This window comes from Pan troglodytes, chromosome 18, assembly GCF_028858775.2.
Source record: "Pan troglodytes isolate AG18354 chromosome 18, NHGRI_mPanTro3-v2.0_pri, whole genome shotgun sequence".
Classification (NCBI taxonomy): Eukaryota; Metazoa; Chordata; class Mammalia; order Primates; family Hominidae; genus Pan; species Pan troglodytes.
In genome coordinates, this window is record NC_072416.2 from 4,506,781 (window position 1) to 4,518,852 (window position 12,072).

Here is a 12,072-nt window from a genome sequence, read left to right on the forward strand (position 1 = left end):
GGCCAGGCGCGGTGGCTCATGCCTGTAATCCCAGCACTTTGGGAGGCTGAGGTAGGCAGATCACAAGGTCAGGAGATCGAGAACATCCTGGCTAACACGGTGAAACCTCGTCTCTACCAAAAATACAAAAAGGTAGCCGGGTGTGGTGGCGGGCGCCTGTAGTCCCAGCTACTTGGGAGGCTGAGGCAGGAGAATGGTGTGAACCCGGGAGGGGGAGCTTGCAGTGAGCCGAGATCACGCCTCTGCACTCCAGCCTGGGCAACAGAGTGACTCCATCTCAAAAAAATAAAATAAAAAAGATAAATTCATAAAAGTATTTCAATGATTGTAAATGACAGGAGTCAGATCTTGATTTTTTTTTTTTTTTTTTTTTTTTTTGAGACGGAGTCTTACCCTATTGCCCAGGTTGGAGTGCAGTGGCACGATCTCGGCTCACTGCAACCTGCAAACTCTGCCTCCCAGGTTCAAGTGATTCTCCTGCCTCCCAAGTAGCTGGAATTAACAGGCCCACACCACCATGCCCGGCTAATTTTTATATTTTTAGTAGAGATGGGGTTTCACCATGTTGGCCAGGCTGGCTTTTGTTTTTGTTTTTAAGACAGCGTCTCGCTCAGTCACGCAGGCTGGAGTGCAGTCAAGGTTCACTGCTGCCTGACATCCTGGGCTCAAGTGATCCTCCTGCCTCAGCCTCCCAAAGTGCTGGGATTACAGGCATGAGCCACTGCACTCAGCCAGGGATCTCAATCTGGAAGCACAGCTCTGGTGATCCTCAAGGTGCAGTCAGCCCTCCCCTTCGTCTCCCCCATCCCCAGCCCTGCTCCCCGCTGTTTATCCAGCTGTCTCCCAGCCCTCAGGACAGGAACCCCCTCTGCCTCCAAGTTGGCAAACTGCTCCAGACCCCTCCTCTTGGTCGCTGCCTGGGAGAAGGCCCCCACCGGCTACCTTGGCCCCTACCTTGCCTGGCCAGTCCTGTCCTGGGAGGGTCATGACCCAGTCCCAGGGCCATCGAGGAAAGGAGTGCCAGCCCTGGCTCCGGGTGCCCCACTCAGGCTGTCCATCTGATGCCCCCAACACTGCCCCGCCCCTGCCTGCTCCTGGCACCGGAGACCCTGCTGACTGTGCCAGGGGCTAATCTGGGAGCTGGCAGCTGTGAGTCCTGGCCCTGCCACTCGACCTCTGGCGGCTAGCGGCGAGGCCCCTTCCTGACCTTCAGGGATCGGCCACCATGGTTGGTGGGACCAGGGTGAGGGTGGGCTGGGGTTGGAGCTGGAACTCTGGGGGGGTGGGACAGCTGGGCTTCTGGATGCTCCCTCAGAGGGACAGTCTCCCAACCTGTGAGGGGATGGGAGGCTGGAGGGGGAAACAAGGGGATGAGGGCTGGGCTCCTGGGCCTGGGACGGCCCTGGAGATGAACAGATGGCAGCGGCCACCTGCCCCAGGAGCCCTTGGCTGCAGTATGGGTGCGACCCTCCTGGGCCCCAGGCTGAGCCCACAGAGGCAGGAAGCCTGTGGCTATGGAGACCCCATCCCAAAGACGCTGCCCCTTGGTGAACTTTCCTCTCCCCTCCTATAGGCAGACAGGGGAGGTGCTGAGCACAGGCCTCAGTCTGAAGCCTCTAGTCCATTTCTCCAGGTATGGGTTCTGGGACCATCCAGCTCTACCACCAGGGACACCCCAGGTCTGACCTCCTTCCTTCCTGCCCCCCAGTCCCACCGGAAGTTTTCCGCCCCTCGGCACGGACACCTGGGCTTCCTGCCCCATAAGAGGAGCCACCGGCACCGGGGGAAGGTGAAGACGTGGCCGCGGGATGACCCCAGCCAGCCCGTGCACCTCACGGCCTTCCTGGGCTACAAGGCAGGCATGACCCACACCCTGCGGGAGGTGCACCGGCCGGGGCTCAGTGAGTCACAGTTGGGACCCTTGGGGGAGGGGGAGGGCTGAACCTTCCAGATGCTCGGAGCCAGAACTCACGCTTTTGGTCCAGACAGGGCCACAGTCCCAGGGAGCACCAGGCCTCGCCCCCGGGAATTGTGGTGGACGCTGAGCACAGGCAGGGCTTCCGGGCGGGTTCTGTCATGGCCCCAGCTCGCAGATGAGGACATTGAGGCACAAAGCAGTGAGGAACCTGGTCCAGTCACCGGGGCGGTAAGCGCAGGAGCTAGGATTCAAAGGCCAGCGCCCCAAGCCCTCGGTTCAAACCACCTGCCAGGACATCTGCACTTTTTGGCCATTTCGGGTCTATTTCATGTACCATTATTTCATATGTACGCCTACGTATATAGTTAGTTTTTGTTTTAATCGTAGATTCACAAGTAGTTGTAAGAAATAATGCAGGCCGGGCATGGTGGCTCACGCCTGTAATCCCAGCACTTTGGGAGGCCGAGGCAGGAGGATCATTTGAGGCCAGGAGTTGCAGACCAACCTGGACAGCATCGTGAAACCCTATCTCTACAAAAAATACAAAAATTAGCTGGGCGTTGTGGCGAGTGCCTGTAGTCGCAGCTACTTGGGAGGCTGAGGTGGGAGGATCACTTGAGCTTGGGAAGTCAAGGCTGCAGTGAGCTATGATTGCACCACTGCATTGCAGCCTGGGCGACAGAGTGAGACCCTGTCTCAAAAACAGAAAAAGAAATCCATTGTAATCATTAGAATAACAAATGCTCATTTGGGCTCAGCCCCACCCTCTGGGGGATGCTGTCCTGGCTGGCCCCACACTCTCCTGGCCTGCCCCTGTGTGGGCGGCTTTCCACTCCCTCCCCCACAGGCCTCAGGAGGTCCCCCTTCATGCCCCATCCCTGTGTCTCATCCAGAAATTTCCAAACGGGAGGAGGTGGAGGCGGTGACAATTGTAGAAACGCCGCCCCTAATGGTGGTGGGCGTGGTGGGCTATGTGGCCACCCCTCGAGGTCTCCGGAGCTTCAAGACCATCTTTGCAGAACACCTCAGTGACGAGTGCCGGCGCCGATTCTACAAGGACTGGTGAGCACCGCCCTTGGCTGGGCCGTCCAGGGGCTGCTGGGACCACAGAAGTTGGGTGCCTGAGGCTCTAGCTCTTGCTGAAATGATAGGTGTGGGTGAGTAGGAAGCGAAGTCTCAACGGTCTGTGGGAGGTAGGAGTGTCTGTGTGTGTGTGTGTGTGTGTGTTGTGTGGTTGCCTTCATTTCAATAAAAGATGAGTAGGCTGGGCGTGCTGGCTCACGCCTGTAATCCCAGCACTTTGGGAGGCCGAGCCGGGTGGATCACTTGAGGTCAGGAGTTTGAGACCAGCTTGGCCAACATGGTGAAACCCCATCTCTACCAAAAAATACAAAAATTAGCTGGCTGTGGTGGTGCGCACCTGTAGTCCAGCTACTCAGGAGGCTGAGGTGGGAGAATCACTTGAACCGGGAGGTGAAGGTTGCAGTGAGCTGAGATCATGCCACTGCACTGCAGCCTGGGTGGCAGAGTGAAACCCTGTCTCAATCTCAAGAAAAACACAAAAAACAAAAAACATGAGTACTGGAAGGCTGGAGATGAAATCAGGATGGAGGAAAAAGAGGAAACAAATATTCTAATCCTCAGGGTTAATTAAAAGGCTAATTTGGGCGGCTTGTGGTGACTCACGCCTGTAGTAGTCCCAGCACTTTGGGAGGCCAAGGCGGGTGGCTGATTTGAGGTCAGGAGTTCGAGACCAGCCTGGCCAACATGGTGAAAACCCGTCTCTACTAAAAATACAAAAAAAATAAAAAATAAAAAAATAAGCTGGGCGTGGTGGCAGACACCTGTAATCCCAGCTACTTGGGAGGCTGAGGCAGGAGAATCGCTTGAGCCTGGGAGGTGGAGATTGCAGTGAGCTGAGATTGTGCCGCTGCACTCCAGTGTGAGCGACAGAGTGAGACCCTGTCAAAAAACAAACAAACAAAAAACCAAAAGGCTAATTTGATGGAATGTTAGCATTGGCTCTGAGTTTCCTAGCAGCCATTGTGAAAAGTGAAATAGCCAGCTGAGAAGCTCTTACACATAGAAAGGTATTCTCGGGCCTCAAATCTTCCCTGGCAGTAAGTTCTGAAAGAAACCTTGGTTTCTTCACCTATAGAATGGGAATAATAATAATAATAATAATAATAATAATAATAATAATGTCCACCTCCCAGAACTCTGGTGAGGGTTAGAAACTATGGCTTCTGGCTGGGCACAATGGTTCATTCCTATAATTCCAGCACTTTGGGAGGCTAAGGCAGGCAGACCGTTTGAGCTCAGGGCTTCGAGACCAGCCTGGGCAACATGACAAAACCCGTCTCTACAAAAAAATACAAAAAATTAGCCGGGCATGGAGGCGCATGCCTGTGGTCTCAGTTACATGGGGGGTGAGGTGGGAGGATTGCTTGAGCCTGGGAACTCCAGGCTGCAGTGAGCTGTGTTTGTGCCACTGCACTCCAGCCTGGGAGAGAAAGTGAGACCCTATCTCCAAAAACAAAAAAGAAAGGATGGCTCCCAAGCCCGAGGGGCCTGGCCATGGCACCCACTGCACCCTTGAGAAGTGGGACCAGCAGTCTGAGCCATGTGGCAGGTGGGGTGGTCTCTAGGTGACTGGACTGCAGGGCTCGCCAGCCCCCTTCTCTGAGCTTCTGCACCTCTGCCACTCACTCTCAGGCCCCGGGAGACAGGGAGGGTACCCACTTTACAGAGGAGGAAACCGGGGCCTAGAGAGGGAGAGACAGTCTATGTTCAAAGATGGTGGCTGGAACCAGCTCAGAGGCCTCTGGGTGGGGGGCGGTCCCAGAGGTAGGACCCCTGCTTGGTGGGCTGGGGTGAGGTGGGGGCAGGATAGGCCTGGGGAGGTGCCCCAGTTGGGGGCTTCTGAGCACCCTCCTGTGCGTGGCTCAGGCACAAGAGCAAGAAGAAAGCCTTCACCAAGGCCTGCAAGAGGTGGCGGGACACAGACGGGAAAAAGCAGCTACAGAAGGACTTCGCCGCCATGAAGAAGTACTGCAAGGTCATTCGGGTCATTGTCCACACTCAGGTCAGCCCCCGGCCCTCCGCCGTCGGTCAGTCCCTAGGACCACGCTCCCTCACCCCAGCTTCCAGGAGCTGTGGCAAATGTCAGCCTAAAAATACCCGAGCCTCGGCACAGACCCAGAGGAGCGGCTGACCAGCCTCGCTGGCCACGTGCAGCCCCAGGCATGGCTGCTGAAAGGCATCGGTGCCTTCTGGGGTGCCGGGGGCATCAGCCACGCCGGCTAGTCAACTAAGACCCTGGCACGCCCTGAAGAGCCAGGTCCCCGGCCAAGTGTGCTGTGTGGAGGGCTGGTCACCTCCCTTCGGTTTCCAGCTTAAGTGTGCACAGGAATCCGTGTTTGTACATGGGTCTGGCTTGCTGTAGGCTGACAGGCAGGCAGCACCCTCCAGCTTATTCTGGAACACTCTTTGGCATCTTTGTCCTCAGGGAAGGCTTCCCGAGGCCCTAGAGCAGTGCCCCCGACCCTGAGCTTCCCGCAGCCCCCACACTGCCCCCAGCTGCTCGCACACTTGTACACCATGCCTGGGCCAGTCACTGGTGCGTGTTCATCTCCCTGGACAGACTCCAGACAGGCAGAGGCCCTGGGCGGGGCCACAGCTGCCACCAAGAGCCTGGTATGCAGGAGGTGCTCTGTAAATACCTGCCCCATACATACCTGCCCCGTCCATACCTGCCCCCTACATAGCTGCCCCGTCCATACCTGCCCCGTCCATACCTGCCCCATCCATACCTGCCCCCTACATACCTGCCCCCTACATACCTGCCCCCTACATACCTGCCCCCTACATACCTGCTCTGTCTATACCTGCCCCGTCCATACCTGCCCCCTACATACCTGCCCTGTCCATACCTGCCCCGTCCATACCTGCCCCGTCCATACCTGCCCCTTACATACCTGCCCCCTACATACCTGCCCCCTACATACCTGCCTCCTACATACCTACCCCGTCCATACCTGCCCCGTCGATACCTGCCCCGTCGATACCTGCCCTGTCCATACCTGCCCCGTCCATACCTGCCCCGTACATACCTGCCTCATACATACCTGCCCCATACATACCTATGGGTCACTATGTGTTCCCCGCTGGCCTCTCTGTCTCCACCTCTACATTGCACAGCCTGTGCTTCACACAGCACCAGCCAGAGACCTTACCAAAAAAAAAAAAAAATCAAGCCAGACATGGTGGATCACGCCTGTAACCCCAGCACTTTGGGAGACCAAGGCAGGCGGATCACCTGAGGTCAGGAGTTCGAGACCAGCCTGGCCAACATGGCAAAACCCCATCTCTAGTAAAAATACAAACAAATTAGCTGGGCATGGTGGGCGCCTGCAATCCCAGCTACTTGGGAGACTGAGGCAGGAGAATCACTTGAAACTGGGAGGTAGAGGTTGCAGTGAGCCAAGATCGCACCATGGCACTCCAGCCCGGGCGATAGAGTCTCAAAAAAAAAAAAAAAAAAAAAAAAAACCAGAAAAAACAAAAAAACAAAAATCAGGCCCGGTGGCTTACACCAGTGATCCTAGCACTGTGGGAGGCCAAGGTGGCAGCCTGGGCAACTTAACGAGACCTCATCTCTACAAAAAATTTAAAAATTGGCTGGGCATGGTGGTGCATGCCTGTAGTTCCAGCTACTTGGAGAGGGGTGCTGAGGCAGGAGGATTGCTTGAGCCCAGGACTTCGAGACCAGCCTTGGCAACATAGGGAGATCCCCATCTCTACGAAAAAAAAAAAAAAAAAAAAAAAAAAAAAAAAAAAAAGCCAGGCGCGGTGGCTCACGTCTGTAATTCCAGCACTTTGGGAGGCCGAGGCAGGCAGATCAGGTCAGGAGATTGAGACCATCCTAGCTAACGCGGTGAAACCCCATCTCTACTAAAAATACAAAAAATTAGCCAGGCGTAGTGGCACAGCCTGTAGTCCCAGCTACTCGGGAGGCTGAGGTAGGAGAATGGCGTGAACCCAGGAGGCAGAGCTTGCAGTGAGCCGAGATTGCGCCACTGCACTCCAGCCTGGGCGACAGAGCAAAACTCCATCTCAAAAACAAACAAACAAACAAACAAAAAAAACAACTGGGCATGGTGGTGAGTGCCTGTCATCCCAGCTACTCAGGAGGCTAAGGTGGGAGGATTGCTTTGGCCCGGGAGGCTGAGGCTGCAGTGAGCCTTGATCATGCCACTGCACTCCAGCCTGGGTGACAGAGCGAGAACCTGTCTCAAAATAAAAATATAAAAAAATAAAAATCAGGCCAGGTGCAGTGGCTCATGCCTGAACCCTAGCACTTTGGGAGGTCAAGGTGGGTGGATCACTTGAAGTCAGGAGTTTGAAACCAGCCTGGCCAACATGGGGAAACCCCAACTGTACTAAAAATACAAAAAAATTAGCCGGGCATGGTGGCACACACCTGTAATCCCAGTTACTCAAGAAGCTGAGGCAGGAGAATCACTTGAATCAGGGAGGCAGAGGTTGCAGTGAGCCGAGATCGCCCCACTGTACTCCAGTCTGGGCGACAGAGCGAGACTCCATTAAAAAAAGGCCGGGCGTGGTGGCTCATGCCTGTAATCCCAGCACTTTGGGAGGCTGAGGCGGGCGGATCATGAGGTCAGGAGATGCAGACCATCCGGGCCAACACAGTGAAACCCTGTCTCAACTAAAAATACAAAAAATTAGCTGGTCGAGGTGGCGGGCACCTGTAGTCCCAGCTACTCAGGAGGCTGAGGCAGGGGAATGGCATGAACCTGGGAAGCGGAGTTTGCAGTGAGCCGAGATCATGCCATTGCACTCCAGCCTGGGCGATAGAGCGAGACTCAAAAAAAAAAAAAAAAAAAATCCAATCAGATCACATCGCAGCCTGCACTTGGAAGAAAGTCCGAGCTCCCCACTCCCAGGCGCTGCCCCACGCCCCTTGCTCCCCACTGTCTGCCCACACTGGTCTCCTCTCTGTCCCACCAACTTTCCAAGACCTCCTCTGCCACCAGGCCTGTGCAAATGCGGGGTCCTGCTGCCCAGAGCCTCTCCAATGTTTGCCTCGTGGCTCCTACTTGTTAGCAGCGGCACCTCCTCAGAGAAGCCCTCTCTGCCCTGACCACTGTATCTGAAACACCAGCCCCCATAGCCCATCAGAGCACTCTGTCCTCTCCAAGAGTTACTTGGCTTCCTTCTGTCCCCCAGTGAGATGGTGGCTCCTGAGGTGTGGGACTCTGTCTGCCTCATTCTGCACCGGATCCGCAGTGCCTAGCACAACACATGGGTTGCAACCTGATCCTGGGAACACCTGTGAATGAATGCATGCGTGGAAGGCGGCAGGGGTCACTGCTGGCCATGCCATGTTTCAGGTGGGGGTGTGATCCCGTGGGCCGTGGCGTGACCTCCGGCCATGTCCTGCAGATGAAACTGCTGCCCTTCCGGCAGAAGAAGGCCCACATCATGGAGATCCAGCTGAACGGTGGCACGGTGGCCGAGAAGGTGGCCTGGGCCCAGGCCCGGCTGGAGAAGCAGGTGCCCGTGCACAGCGTGTTCAGCCAGAGTGAGGTCATTGATGTCATTGCTGTCACCAAGGGTCGAGGCGTCAAAGGTAGGGCTCAGTGAGGATGGCAGCTCCAGGGCAGGCTGCCTGGAGGCAGTGGGGACCAGCCTGGCCTCTCAGCCACCAGCCCCTCTCACTCACAGGGGTCACAAGCCGCTGGCATACCAAGAAGCTGCCGCGGAAGACCCATAAGGGCCTGCGCAAGGTGGCCTGCATTGGCGCCTGGCACCCTGCCCGCGTGGGCTGCTCCATTGCTCGGGCCGGGCAGAAGGGCTATCACCACCGCACGGAGCTCAACAAGAAGGTGCGTCCTCAGCCCGGGGTACGGGGACACTGTGTGGTCGGACCCCAGCCCTCAGTACTGGCCTCAGTGGGTGGGGTGCATGACCCAGACACTGCCGGGGACACAAGATGCCCCCACCAGCACTGAGTCTGAGCATGTGGGCGGATGGGCCTGGATGGGCTGCTGGCCTCAGAGGCCACTTCCTGCCCCTGGCATGTGCCCCCTTCTGGCAGATCTTCCGCATCGGCAGGGGCCCGCACATGGAGGACGGGAAGCCGGTGAAGAACAATGCATCCACCAGCTACGACGTGACTGCCAAGTCCATCACACCGCTGGTGAGGCTGGGAGGGGGCGACTGCCAGGCCCATCACACGGCTGATGATGGCTGGAGTGGGGTCAGGCTGGGCGAGGGGGCCTGGTATACATGTAGGGGGCATGCCCCAGCCTCAGCTGGACGCTCCCTGCCCCAAGGGCTCAAGATTTTTGCTCCACAGCTGGACGCTGCCCTGCCAGGCACACTGGACAGAAGACCTTGACAGCTGGGCAGTGATGTGGGACCCTTGCCTTGGCTGTCCAAAACATTTGGATATAGTCACAAGCAAGAAATCTCTGCTGCGTCCCACATCCTCCGAGCCTCCTCTGGAGGCAGCTTCCACTCCAGCTGCTGTCATGTGGGTGTGGAGTGCGGCAGCTCCTACTGTGGCCTGGGAGTCAGGCCACCTAGGCTCAAACCGCATCTCCAGGACTTAGCAGCTGTAGAGGCTGGAGCAAGTGACTCCACTCCTCTGATCCTCAGTCTCCCCCAACAAAAATGCAGACTGTCAAGTGAGATAATGCATGAAAAGGACTTAACTTGCGACTCAGATGCTGCCCTCAGTAGGGGCGGCGTGATAGTCACCCCTACATCTGGGGGCTGGGCACAGGGCTCCTGCCTATCACTGCCCCCTCTGGGGGTTCTGCTAGGGCCCCCAGCCACCCACTAACTCAGAAGCCCTTTCTGGGCCTGGCCTCTGACCTGTGTCCTCTGCAGGGTGGCTTCCCCCACTATGGGGAAGTGAACAATGACTTCGTCATGCTGAAGGGTTGTATTGCTGGTACCAAGAAGCGGGTCATTACGCTGAGAAAGGTTGGCAGTGCTGGGTGGGCTGGGGAGTGGGTGCCCGAGGGCTGCCAGCCTGTCCTGCCCTGAGGCCTGCTACGAGCGGGACGGAGTGGTGGGAGCAGAAGGGGAGGGCTCTGGTAGGAACTAGGTGAGCAAGACCTTCCTGGTGGGGCTTGGAGGTTCACAGCAGGGTGTGGGGGATCCCCACCCTTGATGTCTACTTTACCATGGATTCCCCAGTCCCTCCTGGTGCACCACAGTCGCCAAGCCGTGGAGAATATTGAGCTCAAGTTCATTGACACCACCTCCAAGTTCGGCCATGGCCGCTTCCAGACAGCCCAAGAGAAGAGGGCCTTCATGGTGAGCTCACCGCCCCCATCCTTGTTCTTCTCTGGGGCTCCAGCTCCACATCCAGCCTGCCCGAGTAGGGAGCTGGAGCTGGCAGGGACTCCCCTGAGCTCAACTGCAGGAGAGACTCTTTTTTTTTTTTTTTTTGAGGTGGAGTCTCGCTCTGTCACCCAGGCTGGAGTGCTGTGCCGTGATCTTGGCTCACTGCCACCTCCACCTCCTGGGTTCAAGCAATTCTCCAGATTCAGCCTACCCAGTCGTTGGTACTACAGGCACGTGCCACCATGCCAGGCTAATTTTCTGTATTTTTAGTAGGGATGGGGTTTCATCGTATTAGCCAGGATGGTCTCTATCTCCTGACCTCATGATCCGACCGCCTCAGCCTCCCAAAGTGCTGGGATTACAGGCATGAGCCACCGTGCCCGGCCTGCAGGAGAGACTCTTAAGGGTCTATCCCTGGGCACTGATTCTTTAGAAGAGAAGGTGGGGGAGGAAGCAGCCTTAGGGGGGCAGTAGGGCCGGCCCTTAGTGATCTAGAGCCTGGCTGGGGGATGGCGTGTTTCTGGCCAGACTCTTGTGACTAAGGCTCCTCCTGCACCACCCCCTCAACCAGGGCCCCCAAAAGAAGCATCTGGAGAAGGAAACGCCGGAGACCTCGGGAGACTTGTAGGCTGTGTGGGGTGGATGAACCCTGAAGCGCACCGCACTGTCTGCCCCAGTGTCTAACAAAGGCCGGAGGCGACTCTTCCTGCGAGGTCTCAGAGCGCTGTGTAACCGCCCGAGGGGTTCACCTTGCCTGCTGCCTAGACAAAGCCGATTCATTAAGACAGGGGAATTGCAATAGAGAAGGAGTAATTCACGCAGAGCTGGCTGTGCGGGAGACCGGAGTTTTATGTTTTATTATTACTCAAATCGATCTCTTTGAGCATTTGCGGAGCAGAGGTTTTTTTTTTTTTTTTTTTTGAGAGAGTCTTGATCTTGTCGCCCAGGCTGCTGGAGTGCCGGGGAGCAGAGTTTTTAAGGATAACTTGGCGGGTGGGGAGAGCCAGTGAGCCAGGAGTGCCGATTGGTCAGGGATGAAATCACAGGGAGTAGAAGCTGTCTTCTTGCGCTGAGTCAGCTCCTGGGTGGTGGCCACAAGATCAGATGAGCCAGTTTATCAATCTGGTTGGTGCCAGCAGATCCATCAAATGCAGGGTCGGCAAAATATCTCAAGCACTGATCTTAGGGGCAGCTTAGGGAGGGTCAGAATCTTGTACCCTCCAGATGCACGACTCCTAAACCATAATTCCCAATATTGTGGCTAATGTTAGTCCTAAAAATGCAATCTAGTCCCCAGGCAAGAAGGAGGTCTGCTTTGGGAAAGGGCTGTTACTGTCTTTGTTTTAAACTATAAACTGGCTGGGCTCAGTGGCTCACGCCTGTAATCCCAGCACTTTGGGAGGCCAAGATGGGCGGATCACCTGAGGTCGGGAGTTCAAGACCAGCCTGGCCAACATCAAGAAACCTCGTCTCTACTAAAAATACAAAATCAGCCGGGCGTGGTGGCGCATGATTGTAATCCCATCTACTCGGGAGGCTGAGGCAGGAGAATTGCTTAAACCAGCAAGTTGGAGGTTGCAGTGAGCTGAGATCGCGCTACTGCACTCCAGCCTGGAGACAGAGTAAGACTCCGTCTCAAAAGAAAGAAAGAAAAAAACAAAAAACTATAAACTGAGTTTCTCCCAAAGTTATTTCAAACTACCACCAGGGATGAACAAGGACAGCTTGGAGGTTAGAAGCAAGATATAGTCGGCAGAGTTCGATCTCTTTCACTG

The 12,072-nt window shown here is 56.1% G+C and overlaps 1 protein-coding gene across 2 annotated transcripts; it reads left to right on the top strand.

Annotated features, from left to right (window-relative positions):
• Positions 1–801: 801 nt before the first annotated feature.
• On the top strand, positions 802–11,191 carry RPL3L (ribosomal protein L3 like). 2 transcript variants are annotated; one of them, XM_009430079.5, is made up of 10 exons: positions 802–1,243; positions 1,709–1,901; positions 2,812–2,980; positions 4,868–5,003; positions 8,384–8,570; positions 8,666–8,826; positions 9,039–9,140; positions 9,836–9,931; positions 10,148–10,267; positions 10,869–11,191. In XM_009430079.5, the coding sequence occupies exons 1-10, from the start codon at positions 1,226–1,228 to the stop codon at positions 10,923–10,925; spliced, it is 1,239 nt and encodes a 412-aa protein (XP_009428354.1). In that variant the 5' UTR covers positions 802–1,225; the 3' UTR covers positions 10,926–11,191. The 2 variants fall into 2 exon arrangements, with proteins under 2 accessions (XP_009428354.1, XP_001160309.1); XM_001160309.5 differs by having other exon boundaries at positions 970–1,228.
• The last annotated feature ends 881 nt before the right edge of the window (positions 11,192–12,072 follow it).

What these genes read in the sequence shown, in the direction of transcription:
- RPL3L (XM_009430079.5), top strand. An exon ending in GGGTCATTGTCCACACTCAG is followed by an intron (nt 5,004 to 8,383) that starts GTCAGCCCCCGG and finishes CATGTCCTGCAG; the next exon opens with ATGAAACTGCTGCCCTTCCG. An exon ending in AAGAGAAGAGGGCCTTCATG is followed by an intron (nt 10,268 to 10,868) that starts GTGAGCTCACCG and finishes CCCCTCAACCAG; the next exon opens with GGCCCCCAAAAGAAGCATCT.